The sequence below is a fragment of the Budorcas taxicolor genome, chromosome 22, assembly GCF_023091745.1.
Source record: "Budorcas taxicolor isolate Tak-1 chromosome 22, Takin1.1, whole genome shotgun sequence".
NCBI lineage: Eukaryota > Metazoa > Chordata > Mammalia > Artiodactyla > Bovidae > Budorcas > Budorcas taxicolor.
In genome coordinates, this window is record NC_068931.1 from 44088577 (window position 1) to 44111376 (window position 22800).

Here is a 22800-nt window from a genome sequence, read left to right on the forward strand (position 1 = left end):
TGATGATGGTCATTTTGGAAAGCATTCTGCCCTACCTGGCCAGTCGCTGAGAGTGACAACTTGCATAAATTACCACAAATTGGGTAAAAACACCTGTTTTCTTTAGCATTAATGGATGTTGTTTTTTATCATTCATCATGTCCAGAAGCTTGATTTAAGTATGAGTTATTTATTATCACTTTGAATTTCTGAGACTACTGGCTATCATTTCTGGGCAGTCAGGGAACATTTTTAGTGAGCAGCATTTTCCTTCTTATGGTGAGTCCTCATTCTTTTCACATGTTCCAAGAGGCCACAGGGCCTCGCTGGAGTGAGTGTGTCTGAACTGGCAGAAATGAAATAGGTATAAACTCTGCTTTCAAGAACTCTGCTGTCCAGATAAGCATGTGGTTACTTGTACTGTATATCTCTTGAATCGTGTGAAATACAGAGGACGGGGTAACGAGGATGCTCTGGGAGAGGTGGACATGGTGCTTGGCTTTGCCTGAACAGATGAGCTTTTCATAAGAGGAATTATAGGCCCAGATCAGATGGCCATGTAGGGATGTGTAGCTGAGAGCAAGGATAGCTCCATGGAGCCGGTGGCCTGGAGGCTGGGTCTTCAGTGTCAGGAGGTTTCCAGAGGTGTGAGATGCCTTTGGGGAGAAAGGAATTTCAGCTGTTAAAGACATGCCAGTGGGAAAAGTTGAAATATATTTGGAAAATTCCATGTTGGGGGATTGACTGTTGCTGAATCCTAGTCTTTGTAATAGATGAAGGGTGATACTGTTGATGTGATTTATGACTGTTTATGGGGCCCTCACCCTGGCTGAGGTCGTGTGTGTCAGTCAACTCTCTTCACTATAAAGTTATTCTCTTCCCATTATTCAGAGAGAGCCACCCTTTAAGGGGTGACTGATGCTGTATAAAATATAGGTATTATTAACATACTGTGATAAAAACCAATCCATGAAAATCATGGATATTCCAGACCAGTTATCAGGCCTAAGAAAATGGCAAACAAATGTTAGACTTTACCTGCGTTTTGAAAAAGATCGTCATCTAAAGTTGACCTTCTCCAAAACTGGTACCTAAAGGTGGTTTCTTTAGATGAGGTTTTAATAGGGAGACAAGAAGTAGTTAAGAAGTGAGTTAAGAGGTAACACTTGTCTGGTGTGAAGTCCTCACTCTGTAAATGTCAGGCAACACTTCCATCATCATCTTCCTTGTCCTTGAATCACTGAAGATCCTGCACACCAGACACCAGTGCATCCAGATTCTTAACAACCAGGCTCATTATTTCCACATTGAATTTGAATTTCTAAAAAAGTTTTAAGACAAAAAATTTAATCATTCTTCAAGGTATAACAAATTTCATTATTGAAATACAATGAATGGTTTTTGCAAACTTTGATTGTCTCTTTAAGAGGTGTTGGCGTGGGCTGCTCTGGGAGATCGCCTCTTGATTGCACTGTTGTCAGTTCCTAAGCAACCACTGCCAAATTTGTCTGCACGTCACACAACTTGTTTGTTATCCAAGCTGTTTGGAATTCTTACCCTTGTACCAAAATAGACCAGGGAGGATGGAGTAGGGCTGTACCATGGCAGTGGGCTACATTCAAGCATCCCTTCCAGAGGCGTCTCTCTGGCAGGAGAAAACAAGAAGCAGTGCGTCCTCACGAGGGGGAAGACTCCTGGAAGACCAGCCCAGGATGGGGCCTATCTGGCCCTGCTTCTCCGTCCTCCCTGGCTCCTCTGGCCAGCAGGGCAGGCTGCTGAAGCAGGTCAGAGGTGCTGCTGCTGGTGAATGTGATCGCCTCCATGGTCGCCAAGGCTACTGAGGGTTATTACTGTGGATGAAAGGAACACTTGAGTCTTGACGGTGATCCCTAGTCATTAGTGACTCTAAAGGTCTCTTGAAAGAAAGAGAATCCCTACTTTGATTTTTCCTCAATAGATAATTGTTGACTAGTAACAAACTGTTTCTCCAGCCCAATTAGAACAACATCTACTTCGTAACAGGACTCTGAAGCATTGCCACTTGCTTCTGGGACTCACCCCCTGACCTGTGAAGGAATGAAGGAACAGCAGGGACCTGGGAATGGCACTTGCCTTGAAACAGCATTCATGGAGAATGTCTGGATGCTCCAGCTGAGTAATTTTTATGAACTGTTAATTACATGTGCAGCCCAGTCCATTAAAACTGCAGCGAGCATGTTAGCCTGTTTAGAATTTCTAAATATACGTCTGTGCATATCATGTTTGTGTGTAAATATACACATATGTATAAACACATCTATGTATATATGTGCATACATGTATATATGTACAAAGTCTGGATTTCTTCAGAGTCTGGATTATTTCTTCAAAGTCTGGATACCAAGGTCACACTACTTGAGAGTGGGGAAACTTGAGTTCTCATAGAAGCTACACAAATCACTTCTTCAGTGACCCTGGCCAAATCATGCCTTTTCCTGGCTTCAAATTCCTTGTCTCAGGAGCTGGTTAGTTAGGCCTCTTTGAGCTCCAAGATACCACGTGGTTTTTGGGATTACTGCTGCATCTGGACAGAGCTCTAGGGCCCTCTAACCAGGGCAGGGCATCGGCTTCTGTCTATGAAACGCCCAGTCTGCCATTCAGAATAGACTGGGTTGGGTGTTAGAACCAAGGATCCCCTTGATTGATCTCTCCATCTGCTTGGCACTTTCTAGATTTTAGATTAAGTGTTAGCAGAAAGAGTGAAAGTGTTGTGTTAGTTGCTCAGTCATGTCCGACTCTTTGTGACCCCAGGGACTGTAGGCCTCCAGGCTCCTTCGTCCATGGGATTCTTCAGACAAGAGTACTGGAGTGGGTTGCCATTTCCTTTTCCAGGTGATCTTCCCGACCCAGGGGTTGAACCCTGGTCTCCCACATTGCAGACAGACCCTTCACCATCTGAGCTACCAGGGAAGCAGAAAGAGTAGAACTCAGTTCCTGCTTTGCTTTTATTTTTCTTTCCAAAATTATGTTGTTCAAATAGAGGAGTCAGGGAATGATTTTCAAGGATTTGAAGCCCTCAGTGGGTGAGGTGATGGCAAGAGTGCCCCTTTGCTTCGTAGGCAAGGCAACTGCAGGAAGAACTCAGATCACTGGCTTTCCCTCTGTGGCTTCTGCGCAGGTGTTTTGAGTGATAGGTAACTCGGCACCATCTCAGACCCAAAGGAACTGGGCTATTGCTTCCTGGGCCAGGACTCTGCTTCACTAGCCCCAACAGGCTGGCAGGAAGAAGTGGGGCTCACTCCTCTTCCAGGGACCCCTGAGAAGGCGCATTTCATATGACCCAGCAGTCTGAGTAGGTCACTGAAGTGACAGGATTTTCAAAACAGAAAAATTTTCTCCTCATCCATGAGTTTTGAATTTAATCTTTTTTCCACAAGACGAGAAATCAGACAGTTTATCTTAGTTTGTCTGAAAGGGTCTTCATGCGATCAAGCCTCCTTTTTATTCTTGACCTTTTATCTTGAGAATAATCTTTAAAGACTCCAATCTCAGCGTCAGCGTTCAGGGTGCAGCAGCTCCTGTTGATGTGGCTGATGAGACGCAGGACCTGGAATGCAGAGCTGGAGTCGAAATTACCAGCCAGAGTCCGCAGGTGAGCCGTGAACTGGCTCTTTTGTCAGATCCTTCAAGTATGCGTGGAATGAAGGAAAACCATGATTCTAGTCCTGTGTTTCCACATGACCACTATGACTTCAGGAGAGTGTCTGTGATTCTGTTTTTGCACTTGTAAACTGGCCTTGATTGTGTCCTGTGTCAGAGATGTGTAAAACCTCCCAGTTTGCAGATCTGACATCTCAGGGAACAACCCAAGTTGGTATGAGAGGCCCTATCCTGTAGCTGTTCTGTAGGTTCTGTGTTTGAAAGATTTGGGGGCTTTTAACTGGACATGAACTGGTACAGTCATTTGGGTGACAGCATGCAGATAAATGAGTCTTGTTGGTCCTTTTGAAATGGGCCTCACTTAGTGTAGCTGTTGCAGTTTATCCTTTCCTTCGGGCACCACCCACTTATGTTTCCTCAGGTCATAGAATTTGGAATTTTGAAAATTTCTCAGTGAGAAATAGATGCACACTTTACAGCTCCTCATGTTAGCAGGCATGGAAACCTTATTGCAGAGCTCAGTGGTCAGCTGTGGGTGAAGCCAGTGAGACTCAACAGCACTTGGTATTGTCTGCCACTTATTATGCATGCATGGCTTTGTTGGACCTTTGACACTCTTAGGGCATCAAGGGGTGATGAGGAAGAAGGTGGTGTGACTGATGCAAGTCAGACCTTCATCAGTGCGTTTCTATTATGTTCCTATGACGATGGAGCTTTGGGGGAAGAAGATGACTTATGTTGTTTAATTGGGAGAAATGAAATACTTGAATAGTCAGTTACTTTTTCAGTGGGTGTCTTTCTGACTTTTTAAACCCTGACCCTAGAGTGAGAAATAGATCTCTTATCCCAACCCAGTACAAACACAGACCCTTACGTGCAGAGCCCAAGCACACCTTCACTATTGCACTGACTACCTTGTGGATTGTGAGTCGGCTTAAAATCACTGTTTAGTTTCCTTTCTCTCTGAAGGCCAGAAGGGTAACCCCATGGTTAGGGAAGGGAATGAGCTGTCTTCCACAGCTACGTGGAGATGTGCCGTGGGCTGAAGCATGAGTAATGTTTGGTAGAGTGCATAAGACATATTGTCACTTGTATGTTTGATGGGCTTGGCACTGGGTAGTCAGCCTGGCTTTTAACCTTTTTAAGGAAAATTCTTACACAATAAAGAGTGTAGGTATGATTTTTCCATGGTGGGGTGATTAGTGGTGTGATCCCTTCAGTTTTTAATGTTGTATTTCACTCTTGAAATTCCGAGAGGAGAAACAACGCCATGAAAAAGAAAATTTGTCATCTACAAGTAGTTTAACAGGAAGTCATGGTTCCCAGTTGGAGTATAGAAGGAAACCAGAACTTGGTGAGGTGATCCAAGTTTGAGGTGTTTCTTAGGAGTTTATTATCTGAGTTGCACAGGTAGAACTTGGCTTTATGAATCAGCATTTACATGTAGAGGTGTTTTTAAACTTATGAAGTGCTGTTTGCAGAATGCTTTCATTTCATAGTTCTTTTTATTGTATCGCCATTATTGAGATATTTCACATATGCAATACAATTCCCCTATTTAAAGTATACAATTCAGTAGCTTTTAGTATATTCACAGAATTGCAAAACCATCAACATGATCTAAATTTAGAACATTCTGTCAGTTTGAACAGAAACTTGAAGCCCATTACTAGCCATCTACCTTTTCTCCGAAGCTCCCAGCTTTAGCCCACCACTTATCTCCTATTAGTCTCTGAATCTGCCTGCTTGGGATATTTCACATCACTGTCTTTTGTGACAGCCGTCTTTCACATAGCATGATATCTTCAAGGTTCTCTCATTTGGTAGCATGTATTAGTGCTTCATTTTGATCTAGTTTCAAAGCCAGCTGTTCACCACAAGTATGATAATTAGCTGTGAGCTTTGGTAGATGCCTTTCTGTTCCCGGTTTGTTGAGTGTTTTTATGATAAAAAGGTGTTGGGTTTTTGCCAAATACTTTCTCTGTTTTTTTCCCTAAGTTTTAAGGCAGCTTTTTTTCATTTGTTTACTTATAGTAGTATATCACTTTAAATGATTTTTGGATGTTAAGCCAACCTTGCAGTCCTGGAATAAATCCTAATTGGTCATGATACATTATTGTTGTTCAGTTGCTAAGTCATGTCTGACTCTTTGTGACCCCATGGACTGCAGCTTGCCAGTCTTTCCTGTCCTTCATCATCTCCTGGAGTTTGCTTGGACTCATGTCCATTGAGATATCAGTAGCCTCAGATATGCAGATGATACCACCCATCTGGCAGAAAGCAAAGAAGAACTAAAGAGCCTCTTGATGAAGGTAAAAGAGGAGAGTGAAATAGCTGGCTTAAAACTCAACATTCAAAAAACTGAAATCATGGCATCCGGTCCCATTCATGGCAAATAGATGGGGAAACAATGGGAACAGTGACAGACTTTATTTTCTTGGGCTCCAAAATCACTGCAGATGGTGACTGCAGCCATGAAATTAAAAGATGCTTGCTCCTTGGAAGAAAAGCTCTGACCAACTTAGACAGCATATTAAAAAGCAGAGACATTACTGACAAAGGTCCATCTAGTCAAAGCTATGGTTTTTCCAGTAGTCATGTATGGATGTGAGAGTTGGACTATAAAGAAAGCTGAGTGCTGAAGAATTGATGCTTTTGTGGTGTTGGAGAAGACTCTTGAGAGTCCCTGGGACAGCAAGGAGATCCAACCAGTCAGTCCTAAGGGAAATCAATCCTGAATATTCATTGGAAGGACTGATGCTGAAACGGAAGCTTCAGTACTTTGGCCACCTAATACAAAGAGCCAGTTCATTAGAAAAGACCTTAATGCTGGGAAAGATTGAAGTCAGGAGGAGAAGAGGATGACAGAGGATAAGATGGTTTGATGGTATCACCAACTCAATGGACATGAGTTTGAACAAGCTCTAGGAGATGGTGAAGGACAGGGAGGTCTGGTGTGCTGCAGTCCATGGGGTCTCAAAGAGTCAGACATGACTGAAGGACTGAAAAAACAACATGTCCATTGAGTTAGTGATGCCATCCAGCCATCTCATTCACTGTCTCCCCCTTCTCCTCCTGCCCCCAATCTTTCCCAGCCTCAGAGTCTTTTGTGATGAGTCAGCTGTTCGCATCAGTTGGCCAAAGTTATTGGAGCTTCAGCAACAGTCCTCCCAGTGAATATTCAGGGTTGATTTCCTTACAGTTGACTGGTTTGATTTCCGTGCTTTCTATGTGAATCTCAAGAGTCTTTCCCAGCACCACAATTTGTCCATGCTGTCCATGGGATTCTCAAGAGTCTTTTCCAGCACCACAATTTGAAAGCATCAGTTCTTTGGTGCTCAGCCTTCTTTATGGTCCAACTCTTAGTTCATACATGAGTACTGGAAAAACCATAGCTTTGACTATATGGGCCTTTGTCAGCAAAGTCATGTTTCTCCTTTTTAATATGCTGTCTAGGTTTGTCATAGCTTTTCTTCCAAGGAGTAAGTATATTTTAATTTCATGGCTGCAGTCACCATCTACAGTGATTTTGGAGCCCACGAAAATAAAATTTGTCACTGCTTCCACTTTCCCCCTTCTATTTGCCATGAAGTGATGGGACCAGCTGCCTTGATCTTAGTTTTTTAAATGCTGGGTTTTAGCCAGCTTTTTCATTCTCCTCTTTCACCCTCATCAAGAGACTCTTTAGTTCCTTGTCAGTTTCTGTCATTAGAGTGGTGTCATCCGCATACCTGAGGTTGTTGATTTTTCTCCCGACAGTCTTGATTCCAGCTTATGATTGATCTAACCTGGTATTTTGCATGATGTACTCTGCATATAAGTTAAATAAGGGTGACAATACACAGCTTTGATGTACTCCTTTCCCAATTTTGGGGCTTCCCTCGTAGCTCAGTTGGTAAAAAAATCCGCCTGTGATGCAGGAGATCCCAGTTCGATTCCTGGGTTGGGAAGATCTTCTGGAGAAGGGATAGGCTACCCACTCCAGTATCTTGGGCTTCCATGTGGCTCAGCTGATAAAGGATCCGCCTGCAGTGCGGAAGACCTGGGTTCAATCTCTGGGTTGGGAGGATCCCCTGGAGAAGGGAAAGTCTACTCACTCCAGTATTCTGGCCTGGAGAACTCCAGGCCATGGGATTACAGTCCATGGGGTCGCAAAGAGTTGGACATGACTGAGCGACTTTCAGTTTCCCAATTTCTAACCAGTCAGTGGTTCCATGTCCGACTCTAAATGCTGCTTCTTGACCCACATGCAGGTTTCTTAGGAGAAGGTAAGGTAGTCTGGTACTCTCATCTCTTTAAGAATTTTCCACAGTGTATTGTGATCCACACAGTCATAAGCTTTAGTGTAGTAAATGAAGGTGAAGTAGATATTTTTCTGGAATTCCCTTGCTTTCTCTGTGATCCAGTGGATGCTGGCAATTTGATCTCTGGTTCTTCTGCTTTTTCTAAATCCAGCTTGTACATTTGGAAATTCTTGGTTCACATACTGCCAAAGCCTACCTTGAAGGATTTTGAGCATAACTTGCTAGCAAGTGAGATGAGTACAGTTTTACGTAAGTTTGAACATTCTTTGGCATTGCTCTTCTTTGGGATTGAAAACTGACCTTTTCCAGTCCTGAACCCACTGCTGAGTTTTCCAAATTTGCTGATATATTGAGTGCAGCATCATGTTTTAGGATTTGAAATAGCTCAGCTGGAATTCCATCACTTCCACTAGCTTTGTTCATAGTAATGCTTCCTAAGGCCCACTTGATTTCATACTCCAGGATATCAAGCTCTAGGTACGTGGTCACACTATCATGGTTATCCAAGTCATTAAGACCTTTTTTTTGTATGGTTCTCCTGTGTATTCTTGTCACCTCTTTTTAATCTCTTATGCTTCTGTTAGGTCCTTATCGGTTCTGTCCTTTATTGTGCCCATTCTTTCATGAAATGTTCCCTTGATACTTCCAATTTTAAGAGAGCTCCACTCTTGAAAGTCGTGGTTCCACCTTGGAACCTTGGCCCTGGTTCCACCTTGTTTCTTCTGTATGGCGCGCAGGTCACAGGTTTTCTGAACTCCAGTTTGCTTGTTTAATCCAGATGAGGACTCTGGATTAGTCCAAAGTTTCAGAAGCCACCTAGGGGTTTTGTTAAAATGCAGGCTCTGGTTGAGCCAGTGTGGGATGGCACCCAATTTCCTGTGTTTCTAACCATCACTCTGGACCACACTTTGTAAGTTTCCAGGGGTTATTTTATTTCATGCTCCCACTGACTATACAGTGGAGGACTCAGCTTTATTTTACACATGAGAAAACAGCTTTTGCAGTTGATGAAGTCAGATGGCAGAACTAGAACCAGACTGGGGTCTAACTGGCCCTGAATTTATCCACGTGAAGTATAAACTTCATACTGCTTTCCATTTTCTCCTGGGTTTGCAAGAGTAATTGTGGTTCTCAAAGCTGTAAAAGCCACTTAGTAGGGAGAAGCTTAACTGTTGTGAAAATAAATATTGAGACAAACACAGAATAATAATAATTCTTTTTTTCAATAGAGGGAAAAAGTACTGTCTTGGTATCAATAGTGTGCAGGTAAACTCCATAGTGCATTAACACAGGACCTTCATTCCTGTTGTGCAGCTGTTTTAGGGTTTTTTAACTTAGACTGATTTATTTAAGAAATGTTTAATCTGCTGTCAGCTTGGTAGCTGAGTCAAACCATGTAACATTTTTACAAAATGATGGGGCATGAGGCACTGTGGTTGGAACACATGTAGGGCATTGAACATTTCTAGATAAATAGCTTTCTGTGTTAGAGTTTTTTAAACACTAAAAATACATTAGTGAATTATTCTTTGCTATAGGCTGATGTTTACAAATATCAAATAAACTACTACTATGTTTTGAGTCTGTGGGAATGTAAAGTTTGTGTTCTTTTAAAATCCTCATTCATGACTTTAAGTGTAGCAAACTTACTAAAATGTACTATTTTGTTTTTTAAAGGCCAAATTCCAGGGTGTAAGTTTTATGTGGAAAATTTCATCTCAGGGCAGAATTTTATAGCATAGTCATAAACCTCAAAGAATGGGAATCTGTAATGGACAGAGCCATCACCTCTGACCAGAGTCGCCCTAACAGGCACACAAGACACATAAATGTCTCCAAGGGCCTCTGGCTCATGTAGAGACACAGAGTCTTTACAGATTTTGAGAGTTAGTGCCTCAGTGAAATGCACATAGGTCCCCTGGGACTCACTGACCTGCTTTGATTAGTTTCAGGGCTGTTTGTCTGCAGACAGAACCCAGGACGAGTCCCACCCAACTGAGAATGCTTGTAGGTCAGTCATGCTCAAGGTCTGTGCATTTTCTCCAGGACTGTGTGTGTCACACAGGTCAGTGAACGGAGGGCCTTCACAGAGGGAACCTTGGGGCCGGAGGTGGGGGCTCAGCCCTGGTGGCTGCCACAGCCCCCGTGAAAGGACGAGCAGACAAGAACTACTCATCTGTCATGGTTAGCCACACATCCTGTGGGTGCAGGTGAAGCCGTTGGGGGGCATGTAGGGGGTGGGCACAGGGAGTAGAGATGCGCATGCTGTTAAGTGAGATGGCACTGGGAAGTTATTTTGTTACTTGTGTTAACATGTGGTGACTTTATTATTTTTTTTTCTTTTTTTTTTCTTTCATTTTTACTTTATTTTATTTTACAATACTGTATTGGTTTTGTCATACATTGACATGAATCCACCACGGGTGTACATGCATTCCCAAACATGAACCCCCCTCCCACCTCCCTCCCCATAACATCTCTCTGGGTCATCACCGTGCACCAGCCCCAAGCATGCTGTATCCTGCGTCGGACATAGACTGGCAATTCGATTCTTACATGATAGTATACATGTTACAATGCCATTCTCCCAAATCATCCCACCCTCTCCCTCTCCCTCTGAGTTCAAAAGTCCGTTATACACATCTGTGTCTTTTTTGCTGTCTTGCATACAGGGTCGTCATTGCCATCTTTCTAAATTCCATATATATGTGTTAGTATACTGTATTGGTGTTTTTCTTTCTGACATACTTCACTCTGTATAATCGGCTCTAGTTTCATCCATCTCATCAGAACTGATTCAAATGTATTCTTTTTAACGGCTGAGTAATACTCCATTGTGTGTATGTTCCACAGCTTTCTTATCCATTCATCTGCTGATGGACGTCTAGGTTGTTTCCATGTCCTGGCTATTATAAACAGTGCTGCGATGAACATTGGGGTACATGTGTCTCTTTCAATTCTGGTTTCCTCGGTGTGTATGCCCAGCAGTGGGATTGCTGGGTCATAAGGTAGTTCTATTTGCAATTTTTAAAGGAATCTCCACACTGCTCTCCTAAGTGGCTGTACTAGTTTGCATTCCCACCAACAGTGTAGGAGGGTTCCCTTTTCTCCACACCCTCTCCAGCATTTATTGCTTGCAGGTTTTTGGATCGCAGACATTCTGACTGGTGTGAAGTGGTACCTCATTGTGGTTTTGATTTGCATTTCTCTAATAATGAGTGATGTTGAGCATCTTCTCATGTGTTTGTTAGCCATCTGTATGTCTTCTTTGGAGAAATGTCTATTTAGTTCTTTGCCCCATTTTTTGATTGGGTCATTTATTTTTCTGGAATTGAGCTGCAGGAGTTGCTTGTATATTTTTGAGATTAGTTGTTTGTCAGTTGCTTCATTTGCTATTATTTTCTCCCATTCAGAAGGCTGTCTTTTCACCTTGCTTATAGTTTCCTTTGTTGTGCAGAAGCTTTTAATTTTAATTAGATCCCATTTGTTTATTTTTGCTTTTATTTCCAGTATTCTGGGAGGTGGATCATAGAGAATCCTGCTGTGATTTATGTCGGAGAGTGTTTTGCCTATATTCTCCTCTAGGAGTTTTATAGTTTCTGGTCTTACATTTAGATCTTTAATCCATTTTGAGTTTATTTTTGTGTATGGTGTTAGAAAGTGTTCTAGTTTCATTCTTTTACAAGTGGTTGACCAGTTTTCCCAGCACCACTTGTTAAAGAGATTGTCTTTACTCCATTGTATATTCTTGCCTCCTTTGTCAAAGATAAGGTGTCCATATGTGTGTGGATTTATCTCTGGGCTTTCTATTTTGTTCCATTGATCTATATTTCTGTCTTTGTGCCAGTACCATACAGTCTTGATGACTGTGGCTTTGTAGTAGAGCCTGAAGTCAGGCAAGTTGATTCCTCCAGTTCCATTCTTCTTTCTGAAGATTGCTTTGGCTATTCGAGGTTTTTTGTATTTCCATACAAATCTTGAAATGATTTGTTCTAGTTCTGTGAAAAATATGGCTGGTAGCTTGATAGTGATTGCGTTGAATTTGTAAATTGCTTTGGGTAGTATACTCATTTTCACTATATTGATTCTTCCGATCCGTGAACATGGTATATTTCTCCATCTATTAGTGTCTTCTTTGATTTCTTTCATCAGTGTTTTATAGTTTTCTATATATAGGTCTTTAGTTTCTTTAGGTAGATATATTTCTAAGTATTTTATTCTTTTTGTTGCAATGGTGAATGGAATTGTTTCCTTAATTTCTTTTTCTACTTCCTCATTATTAGTGTATAGGAATGCAAGGGATTTCTGCGTGTTGATTTTATATCCTGCAACTTTACTATATTCATTGATTAGCTCTAGTAATTTTCTGGTGGAGTCTTTAGGGTTTTCTTTGTAGAGGATCATGTCATCTGCAAACAGTGAAAGTTTTACTTCTTCTTTTCCAATTTGGATTCCTTTTATTTCTTTTTCTGCTCTGATTGCTGTGGCCAAAACTTCCAGAACTATGTTGAATAGTAGCGGTGAAAGTGGGCACCCTTGTCTTGTTCCTGACTTTAGGGGAAATGCTTTCAGTTTTTCACCATTGAGGATAATGTTTGCTGTGGGTTTGTCATATATAGCTTTTATTATGTTGAGGTATGTTCCTTCTATTCCTGCTTTCTGGAGAGTTTTTATCATAAATGGATGTTGAATTTTGTCAAAGGCCTTCTCTGCGTCTATTGAGATAATCACATGGTTTTTATTTTTCAATTTGTTAATGTGGTGAATTACATTGATTGATTTGCGGATATTGAAGAATCCTTGCATCCCTGGGATAAAGCCCACTTGGTCATGGTGTATGATCTTTTTAATGTGTTTTTGGATTCTGATTGCTAGAATTTTGTTGAGGATTTTTGCATCTATATTCATCAGTGATATTGGCCCGTAGTTTTCTTTTTTTGTAGTATCTTTGTCAGGTTTTGGTATTAGGGTGATGGTGGCCTCATAGAATGAGTTTGGAAGTTTACCTTCCTCTGCACTTTTCTGGAAGAGTTTGAGGAGGATAGGTGTTAGCTCTTCTCAAAATTTTTGGTAGAATTCAGCTGTGAAGCCGTCTGGACCTGGACTTTTGTTTGCTGGAAGATTTCTAATTACAGTTTCAATTTCTGTGCTTGTGATGGGTCTGTTAAGATTTTCTATTTCTTCCTGGTTCAGTTTTGGAAAGTTGTACTTTTCTAAGAATTTGTCCATTTCTTCCACGTTGTCCATTTTATTGGCATATAACTGCTGATAGTAGTCTCTTATGATCCTTTGTATTTCTGTGTTGTCTGTTGTGATCTCTCCATTTTCATTTCTAATTTTATTGATTTGATTTTTCTCTCTTTGCTTCTTGATGAGTCTGGCTAATGGTTTGTCAATTTTATTTATCCTTTCAAAGAACCAGCTTTTGGCTTTGTTGATTTTTGCTATGGTCTCTTTTGTTTCTTTTGCATTTATTTCTGCCCTAATTTTTAAGATTTCTTTCCTTCTACTAACTCTGGGGTTCTCCAATTCTTCCTTTTCTAGTTGCTTTAGGTGTAGAGTTAGGTTATTTATTTGACTTTTTTCTTGTTTCTTGAGGTATGCCTGTATTGCTATGAACTTTCCTCTTAGCACTGCTTTTATAGTGTCCCACAGGTTTTGGGTTGTTGTGTTTTCATTTTCATTAGTTTCTATGCATATTTTGATTTCTTTTTTGATTTCTTCTGTGATTTGTTGGTTATTCAGAAGTGTGTTGTTCAACCTCCATATGTTGGAATTTTTAATAGTTTTTCTCCTGTAATTGAGATCTAATCTTAATGCATTATGGTCAGAAAAGATGCTTGGAATGATTTCGATTTTTTTGAATTTATCAAGTTTAGATTTATGGCCCAGAATGTGATCTATCCTGGAGAATGTTCCATGAGCACTTGAAAAAAAGGTGAAACTCATTGTTTTGGGGTGAAATGTCCTATAGATATCAATTAGGTCTAACTGGTCTAATGTATCATTTAAAGTTTGTGTTTCTTTGTTGATTTTCTGTTTAGTTGATCTGTCCATAGGTGTGAGTGGGGTATTAAAGTCTCCCACTATTATTGTGTTATTGTTGATTTCCCCTTTCATACTTGTTAGCGTTTGTCTTACATATTGCGATGCTCCTATATTGGGTGCATATATATTTATAATTGTTATATCTTCTTCTTAGATTGATCCTTTGATCATTATGTAGTGGCCTTCTTTGTCTCTTTTCACAGCCTTTGTTTTAAAGTCTATTTTATCGGATATGAGTATTGCCACTCCTGCTTTCTTTTGGTCTCTATTTGCGTGGTATATCTTTTTCCAGCCCTTCACTTTCAGTCTGTATGTGTCCCTTGTTTTGAGGTGGGTCTCTTGTAAGCAGCATATAGAGGGGTCTTGTTTTTGTATCCATTCGGCCAGTCTTTGTCTTTTGGTTGGGGCATTCAACCCATTTACGTTTAAGGTAATTATTGATAAGTATGATCCTGTTACCATTTACTTTATTGTTTTGGGTTCGGGTTTATACACCCTTTTTGTGTTTCCTGTCTAGAGAATATCCTTTAGAATTTGTTGGAGAGCTGGTTTGGTGGTGCTGAATTCTCTCAGCTTTTGCTTGTCTGTAAAGCTTTTGATTTCACCTTCGTATTTGAATGAGATCCTTTCTGGGTACAGTAATCTGGGCTGTAGGTTATTTTCTTTCATCACTTTGAGTATGTCTTGCCATTCCCTCCTGGCCTGAAGAGTTTCTATTGAAAGATCAGCTGTTATCCTTATGGGAATCCCCTTGTGTGTTATTTGTTGTTTTTCCCTTGCTGCTTTTAATATTTGTTCTTTGTGTTTGATCTTTGTTAATTTGATTAATATGTGTCTTGGGGTGTTTCGCCTTGGGTTTATCCTATTTGGAACTCTCTGTGTTTCTTGGACTTGGGTGATTATTTCCTTCCCCATTTTAGGGAAGTTTTCAACTATTATCTCCTCAAGGATTTTCTCATGGTCTTTCTTTTTGTCTTCTTCTTCTGGCACTCCTATAATTCGAATGTTGGCATGTTTCATGTTGTCCTGGAGGTCTCTGAGATTGTCCTCATTTCTTTTAATTCGTTTTTCTTGTTTCCTCTCTGATTCACTTATTTCTACCATTCTATCTTCTATTTCACTAATCCTATCTTCTGCCTCCGTTATTCAGCTATTTGTTGCCTCCAGAGTGTTTCTGATCTCATTTATTGCGTTATTCATTATATATTGACTCTTTTTTATTTCTTCTAGGTCCTTGTTAAACCTTTCTTGCATCTTCTCAATCCTTGTCTCTAGGCTATTTATCTGTGATTCCATTTTGATTTCAAGATTTTGGATCATTTTCACTATCAATATTAGGAATTCCTTCTCAGGTAGATTCCCTACTTCTTCCTCTTTGGTTTGGTGGGCAACTCTCCTGTTCCTTTACCTGCTGGGTATTCCTCTGTCTCTTCATCTTGATTATATTGCTGCGTTTGGGGTGGCCTTTTTATATTCTGGTAATTTATGGAGTTCTCTTTATTATGGAGCTTCCTCACTGTGGGTGGGGTTGTATCAGTGGCTTGTCAAGGTTTCCTGGTTAGGGAGGCTTGTGTTGGAGTTCTGGTGGGTGGAGCTGGGTTTCTTCTCTCTGGAGTGCAGTGGAGTGACCAGTAATGGATTATGAGACATCAAAGGTTTTGGAGTAACTTTGAGCTGCCTGTATATTGAAGCTCAGGGGTGTGTTCCTGTGTTTCTGGAGAATTTGCATGGTATGTCTTGTTCTGGAACTTGTTTGTCCTTGGGTGGAGCTTGGTTTCAGTGTAGGTATGGAGGCATTTGATGAGCTCCTATTGCTTAATGTTCCCTGAATTCAGGAGTTCTCTGGTGTTTTCAGGCTTTGGACTTAAGCCTCCTGCTTCTGGTTTTCAGTTTTATTTTTACAGTAGTCTCTAGACTTCTCCATCTATACAGCACCGATGGTAAAACATCTAGGTTAAAGATGAGAAGTTTCTCCACATTGAGAGACACTCAGAGAGGTTCCCTGAGTTACAAGGAGAAGAGAAGAGGGAGGGGGTAGTTAGAGGTGACTGGAATGAGGTGCGGTGAGATCAAAAGAGGAGAGAGCAAGCTAGCCAGTAGTCACTTCCTTATGTGCACTCCATGGTCTGGACCGCTCAGAGGTATTTACGGAGTTATACAGGGAAGAGGAGAGGGAGGAAGTAGACAGAGGTGGCCAGGAGGATAAGAGAGAGGAATGAGAAGGAGAGAGACAAATCCTGCCAGTAACCAGTTCCTTAGGTGTTCTCCACTGTCTGAAACACACAGAGATTCACAGAGTTGGATAGAGAAGAGATGGGGGAGGAAAGAGACAGAGGCCACCTGGTGGAGAAAAAGGAGAGTCCAAAGGAGGAGAGAGTGGTCAAGCCAGTAATCTCGCTCTCAGGTAAAATTGGGTAGTGAAGTTTGGGTTTTTAAATGTACAAAATTGACAACAAATACCAAAGAGCAATGATTAAAAATCTAGAGTAGAGGTTGGATTTTCAAAAATACAATATTAAAGAAAAGAAGCAGAAGGAAAAAGGAAAAAAGAAAAAAAAAGCCACAAGAATTATTAAAAACAAAACAAAACAATAACCACCCAAAGACTATATATGGTGTTTGCCAAAAAAAAAAAAAAGTCTTTTTTCTTTGAATAGTAATAATAGGTTATAGAAATAAAAATTAGAGGAGAAATAGAAGACTTAACTATTAAAAAAAAGTTAGAAAAAAAAAAGGAATGATTTTAAAAATAGTAAAAATATATCTGGCCCTTCTCTGATGTTGTGGGCAGTGTGGGGTCACTTCCAAGGCGGTTCCCTCTGTTTAACTTCTTCTTTATGCTGGCTTTTTAGGTTCACTAGTTCAGTCATGCTGTGGGGAGGGGGGATGCTGAAAACAAATAGCGCTGTTGTGTGCACACAGTGTTTCAGCCCCTCTGGACCTGTCCCTTCTCGTGGCGTACAAACCGCTCAGGCTCTATGATGCTCAGCTGGGAACCGTCTGAGGCCGGCCCTAGGCTGTGTGCACTTCCCCGGTCTAAGCCGCTCAGGTTCGGCGCTCAGGTAGCCCTCAGAGGCACAGATTCGGTTGGGACTGCGTTTTGTGCCCTTCCCGGGTCCGAGTAGCTCAGGAGTTTGGCGAGCGCGATCGCTGCGACTTGTCGCCTTTTCTGCCTCTGCTGCTCAGTTTTCTGGGTGGACCGCTGGCGCCCCTTGTGAGGCAGATGGTGACTGTCCAGCACCCCCAGAAGTCTTAGCAAAGAAGCCTGCTTGAGTTTGGTAAATAAAGTCTCTCCGGGTCTGCAATTGCCCCTTTCCAGCCCTTACGGCTCTGGCTGCCTGTCCCCGGCGGGGGATGGTCTGCAGCCAGCTTTTTCCATTTCGTCCTTTGTTCTGTGCTCGGTCCTGGCGGTGTCTTATGTTCGAGCTTTTTGCGTGGTAGCTGTCCCACAGTCTGGTTTGCTAGCCCAAGTTAGATCGTTCTGGTTGCGCGTGGGGCGTTCCTGCCCGATTCTTACAAAGCACTGCAGCCCGCGCCTCCCGCGCGTCCCTGCCCTGCCCCCACTTCCCAGTGGCGGATGCAGGCGTCTGTGCTGCTTTTCCGCTGGGGGAGTTACTGTTGGGCTTGTAATCTCTTGGTTTTAATTATTTATTTATTTTTCCCTTCCTGTTATGTTGCCCTCTGTGTTTCCAAGGCTCGCCACAGACTCGGCAGGGAGAGTGTTTCCTGGTGTTTGGAAACCTCTCTTCTTAAAATTCCCTTCCCGGGACGGGCTTCCCTTCCCGGGACGGAGCTCCCTCCCCACCTCCTTTGTCTCCTTTTTTGTCTTTTATATTTTTTCCTACCTGTTTTTGAAGACAACGGTCTGCTTTTCTGGTTGCCTGATGTCCTCTGCCAGCCTACAGAAGTTGTTTTGTGGAGTTTGCTCAGCGTTGAAATGTTCTTTTGAGGAATTTGTGAGGGAGAAAGTGGTCTTCCCGTCCTATTCCTCCGCCATCTTAGGACCGCCCGCCCCTGACTTTATTTTTAATGAATAAATATTTAACATCTCTAGGCTTCTCTGGTGGCTCAGAGATTAAAGCGTCTGCCTCCAATGCGGGAGACCTGGGTTTGATCCCTGGGTCGGGAAGATCCCCTGGAGAAGGAAATGGTAACCCACTCCAGTATTCTTGCCTGGAGAATCCCATGGACGGAGAAGCCTGGTAGGCTACAGTCCACGGGGTCGCAAGAGTCAGACACGACTGAGCGACTACACCTTCACCTTAGTTTTAATTTCAAATATGGTAAATGCTGGTAGATGTCATCCACATAGAGCTCTTTGGGGGTAATGAGTCATGTTTAAGGGTACAGCAGGACCACGGCCCTGGAGGGCCACCGGCCTCAGCAGTGCAGGAGGGAGGGCCTGGGAAGGGTCTCAGAAGGATCCCGAGAGGGAGCACACTGACCAGAGAGCTGGCTCAGCACAGCCTGAGAGCAAATGTTTTTTAAAGATAGTTCTTTCCCTCTGAAAGAAAGGTGTGGGCTTCTGTGCAGTCCCCATAGCTGAAGACTATCTCCCCTTGCTTATACTGAACTTTTTAGTGTGATATTAGGTCAGAACAGTCATATTTGTCAGATAATACATAAGGTTCTAGGTGCTGTTGTCCTGTTCAGACCAAAAGAAATAAAGATGCAGAGTAAATAAAAAACAAGCTATAAAAATCTTAGAAGAAAAATATTTTTAAGAGTACTGGAGAGACCTTCCTAATCAATGAGAAGCTTTGAAGCTATAAAGGAAAAAGATTGTAGCAATGTTTGATGGCGTAAAAATTTATATTATCTATAAACCCAGGGAAAAGTTTCAAGAAGTGACAGACCAGGAGAAAATATTTGTAATACAGCCATAGTATGTAAAGACTGCTTACAAATGAGAAAGTTACAAATAAAGTGATATGAACTAGTGTGAAGAAAAATACAAATTACCACTAATCATAGGGAAAGATCATAATCACTAGTAACCAGGGAAATACAAATGACAACAAGATACATGTTTTTGCCCTCCCCCCCCACTCCCCCACCCCCCATCACAAATTAGTACAAATGGAAAGGACCCAGCATCTGGAGCCATGAGGCAGAAGATTCCCTTCCCTCTCCCTGACAAGAGCAAGTGTACAAGGTTGTGTAAGTGTGTGGAATCTCTGCTTAGGGGTGCTCACAAGTGTGGGTCACACACAATCTTTTTGATTATGGTAAAAAAAAGAAATCCAACCACATAAAGAGCAGTCGCTTAGAGAATGCAAGGTCCAGTGTTTCGTATTTAGGAACTGGGGAATGAGATCTTGTTTAAAGATGTTTGTGATGTATTGAGTGGAAAAAAAGAACAATATATTTGTACAGCAATTCCATTCATTGAAAAGGAGAAAGCCCTTATTCAAGAGGTGAAAGACAGATACACACAGTGGCTGAATTGTGCCCTGGATGACATGGGCATCATGGTGAGAGCTGCCGGCTTGTGCAGGGGAACTTGTATATTATACACTATATCCATATATGTTCTTTACACTTTAAAGGAGTCTTCATTATTTTTTTTATAATAAAAATACTTTTTAAGTGAAACAGATATATATCCGCAAATGTCCATAGAAGTATGACAATATAATTTGATTGAATTGCTGCAAATGGTCATCTGCATAGCCTTCCATATTCAGAACAAGATGACATGGGCTGACAGCTTCCAAGTGAAGCCTTAACACATGTAGAGGCATGTAAGGCCCCTCACTGAAGTCATCATCCAAAAAGCAGTACAGTTTTCTTGAGAAGAGAAAACATTTGTCAATTCCAGGGCACAAGGCAACCTGAAAGGCAAGTTTTGAATACTCTGCTGTTCATTCACAAAGTAGAAACAAAAGTCGGTAAAACAAGGCATTTTCTTAGGTTCAGTCTCGGTGCTGCATTGACTGCCCTTGATTCCGTGCTTCCTGTCTGCTTGTCCCCAGAACTGTGGTCCCCTCCTAAGATGCCCACCTTGTGCTTGGCGGCCAGGGTGGGCCTCAATCTGCCTGCAGGAGCGATCCTCCAGGTTTGCACCTATGCAGTGGGCACCCCAGAACCCAGCTGGGGCTCCAGAGTCTGTCCTCAGTCCACCACTTTGCCTGCCATCAGGAACACAAGATGATGGAGGTGGGCTCCTCATTGCTCACGCAGCCTCATCTGTGTCCTCGGGGATGGGGTTTGGGGTCCAGTCACATGGGTACCATGTCCCAGACACGGACAGTTGTGTGCAGGCAGAGCGTTGTGAAGAAGAGTTTCTGCCTCACAAGTGTGTCATGCCCACAGCGTGTGAGGATAGACGAGGTCATGCTGGTGTCTGCAGCCCAGCTGCAGAGTCCCAGCCCTGGCCCTCAGACAGGCAGTGATTTCAGTTTCCCGGAGGTGCTGCCATGACGATTCTGATAGAGCTTTGTAGCTTCTGGGGGCTTCCTCCCCGAGGACGTACAAGTGCAGACAAGCCCCTGCCCACCAGCCATGAGGCCTTGGGTGTCCAGAGCACAGCAGAACAGAGCGGACAGCTACCATAGGGAGCCCAGTCATGGGCCAGGGGTGCATCCAGCCCACCCGCCTGGGCCCTGCCACTGCCCCATGCCCTGCCTGGCCTGGCAGGCCCATTTGTCCGTCTCTGTCCCTCAGGTGTGAAGTGGGGGCCAAGGGTGGGGTGGAGGATGGTGCCACAGGATGGGACTTGTGGGTTCAGGAAGACCCTCCTTCTAAGCCCACAGGATGACGCAGGGCTGGCCCTGGGCTCCGCTTCCCACAAAAGCCCTGGCACCCACGCCCACACACACTGCCGGTGAATGCACGGGTGGGGAGTGTGTGGTTTAGACTTCTGTAACGGCGCAGTGGGAACCCAGTGGAGACATGTCCCGTCCTTTCTCTGGGTGGTGCCTCTTCCCTCCAGGATGCTGTGTGGCCATGGGGAGATGCTTTGGGAATCATAGTTTCAACCTCTAGGGGCAGGGGGTCTGGCAGGGACCGGGCCCTGAGCCTCTTGTGTCCTGGGAGATGGAACCCAGGAGTTGCCTGCCCTGGGGAAGGTCCCTGAGTGGTGGCTGTCTGTCCATGTGACATGGGTCCATCTCAGGACAGAACCTGTCTAAGCAGCTGGGGCCTTCCTCCCTCACCTGTCAGCCACACGGCGATACCCTCAGGCAGCAGGCCCGGGGAAGTTTCTGTCCTTTGAGGGTCTGGGAGGGGGTGGCCCCATGCCCAGCTGACGGCTCTCCTCTTCGTCGCAGCGGAACTGGAGTTCGCCCAGGTGGTGGTGGTGGTGGTGGTGGTCACAGTGATGGTCGTGGTCATCTTCTGCCTGCTGAACCACTACAGAGCATCCACCCGGTCCTTCATCCACCGCCCGGGGCAGGGCCAGAGGCAGGAGGACAGGCCGCAGCTGGTAAGTGTGGGCTGGGGCTGGGTCTCCCCGGGGCTGAGGCTGGGGCTGGGAGCACGGGCACAGGATGGCACTGGGCTCAGCTCATATATCCACCGCACAGAATGCCCAGTCAGGGTGCGATGGTCAGCGATGCATCCTGTGTCCCCGCCTGCACTGTGAGACGGCGGCTCAGCAGGGCAGGGCTGTGAGGGTGCCAGCCACCGGGGCATGAGGGCTGGCGGGTTGTGTGGGCTTCAGGTCTGTTGTCCCCGTGAGTGGAGCTGAGGTTTCTCCAGTGTCCTGTGTCCCTGGCAGCCAGAGTCTGGGAAAGAGTGGGACTGCTGCTTGCTGCCCCCAGACCGACAGGGACAGTGTAGGTGCCTCCAGACCCACAGGGACAGGGGCCTACAGGTCAGCCCTGAGGGAGGCCTCTCCCGGCCTTCCCTCACCCTCCACATCCCCTTCCTGCCGCGTTTCCTCCCCGTGTCCCCGTGCCGGGCAGGTGCGTCCCAGGGCTTGGATTTTTCTTCTGATAAAACCAGGGAGGTGTGAATACCGCTCCCAGAGGTTTCACAAACTCATGATGCACGTTTACACAGTGACCAGAAACTGTTCAGCCCAGGCCAGAGCTCTGTTTCATGTCTAGTCGGGACACGGACACAGATGGGATCCTGGAGTGCTCGGGGTCACTGCCCAGGAACTTGTCCCCCACCTGGCGGTACTTCTTCCCCCTAATTACCGCCTCTTCTGTTAGGGCTCCTGAGAGGTGCCGCCTCCCTTCACATGGCTCTAGGAGAACAGTGTGACCCGCTCACCGTCAGGGTCCCACCGAGGACCATCTGTGGCTGTCGCGGTGCAGGGATGCTGCTGTAGTGATGCTCTGAGCCTGAGCGCACCCCCTCCACCCCGCCCCGTCCTCCCTAGGGGCCCTTTGGTAGTCGCACTGATGCTGCTACACACGTGGGTCTTGTGGCTGCCTCGGGGACGACAGCAGTGATGAGAGCCTTTGCCTGCAGTTCCCCAAGCTAGGAGTGTCCACAGGCAACCTGCCTTATCAGAGGGTCTTGGTGTGGGCTCTGCCTGCCTTCGTTCCCTGGGTCATTGAGTGGACGTGGGCCTGGTACCCACCAGTCGAAGAGACGTTGCAACGAGCCCCAGCCTCCCCCCATCAGCAGTGCTGTGGCTATTTTTGGTGGTATTTTCTGTCTTGGGGGAGGCTGGGGGTCTCCAGAGGCCATTTGTGTGTGGGGAGGGGTGCACAGCAGGAGGCTGAAATCTGTAGGAGGGTGTGGGGTGAGGCAGCTTCAGGGTGCCCTTTTGGGTGCCCCAACATGCAGCCAGCCTTGTGGGGCCTAGAGGGGCCGGGCTGCCCATGGCCTCGTGGGGTTTGTGCTTCTTTGGAGGTGGCCAGGGTTTCGAGGCGCG

General features: G+C 44.2%; 1 protein-coding gene across 1 annotated transcript in view; it reads left to right on the top strand.

Moving 5' to 3' along the window:
• LDLRAD4 (low density lipoprotein receptor class A domain containing 4) overlaps window positions 1–22800 on the top strand; it is a 164913-nt gene that overhangs the window by 129914 nt on the left and 12199 nt on the right. Inside the window, 1 exon segment of the mRNA XM_052660260.1 lies at window positions 21242–21396. Within this exon segment, the coding sequence (XP_052516220.1) occupies window positions 21242–21396 (155 nt within the window).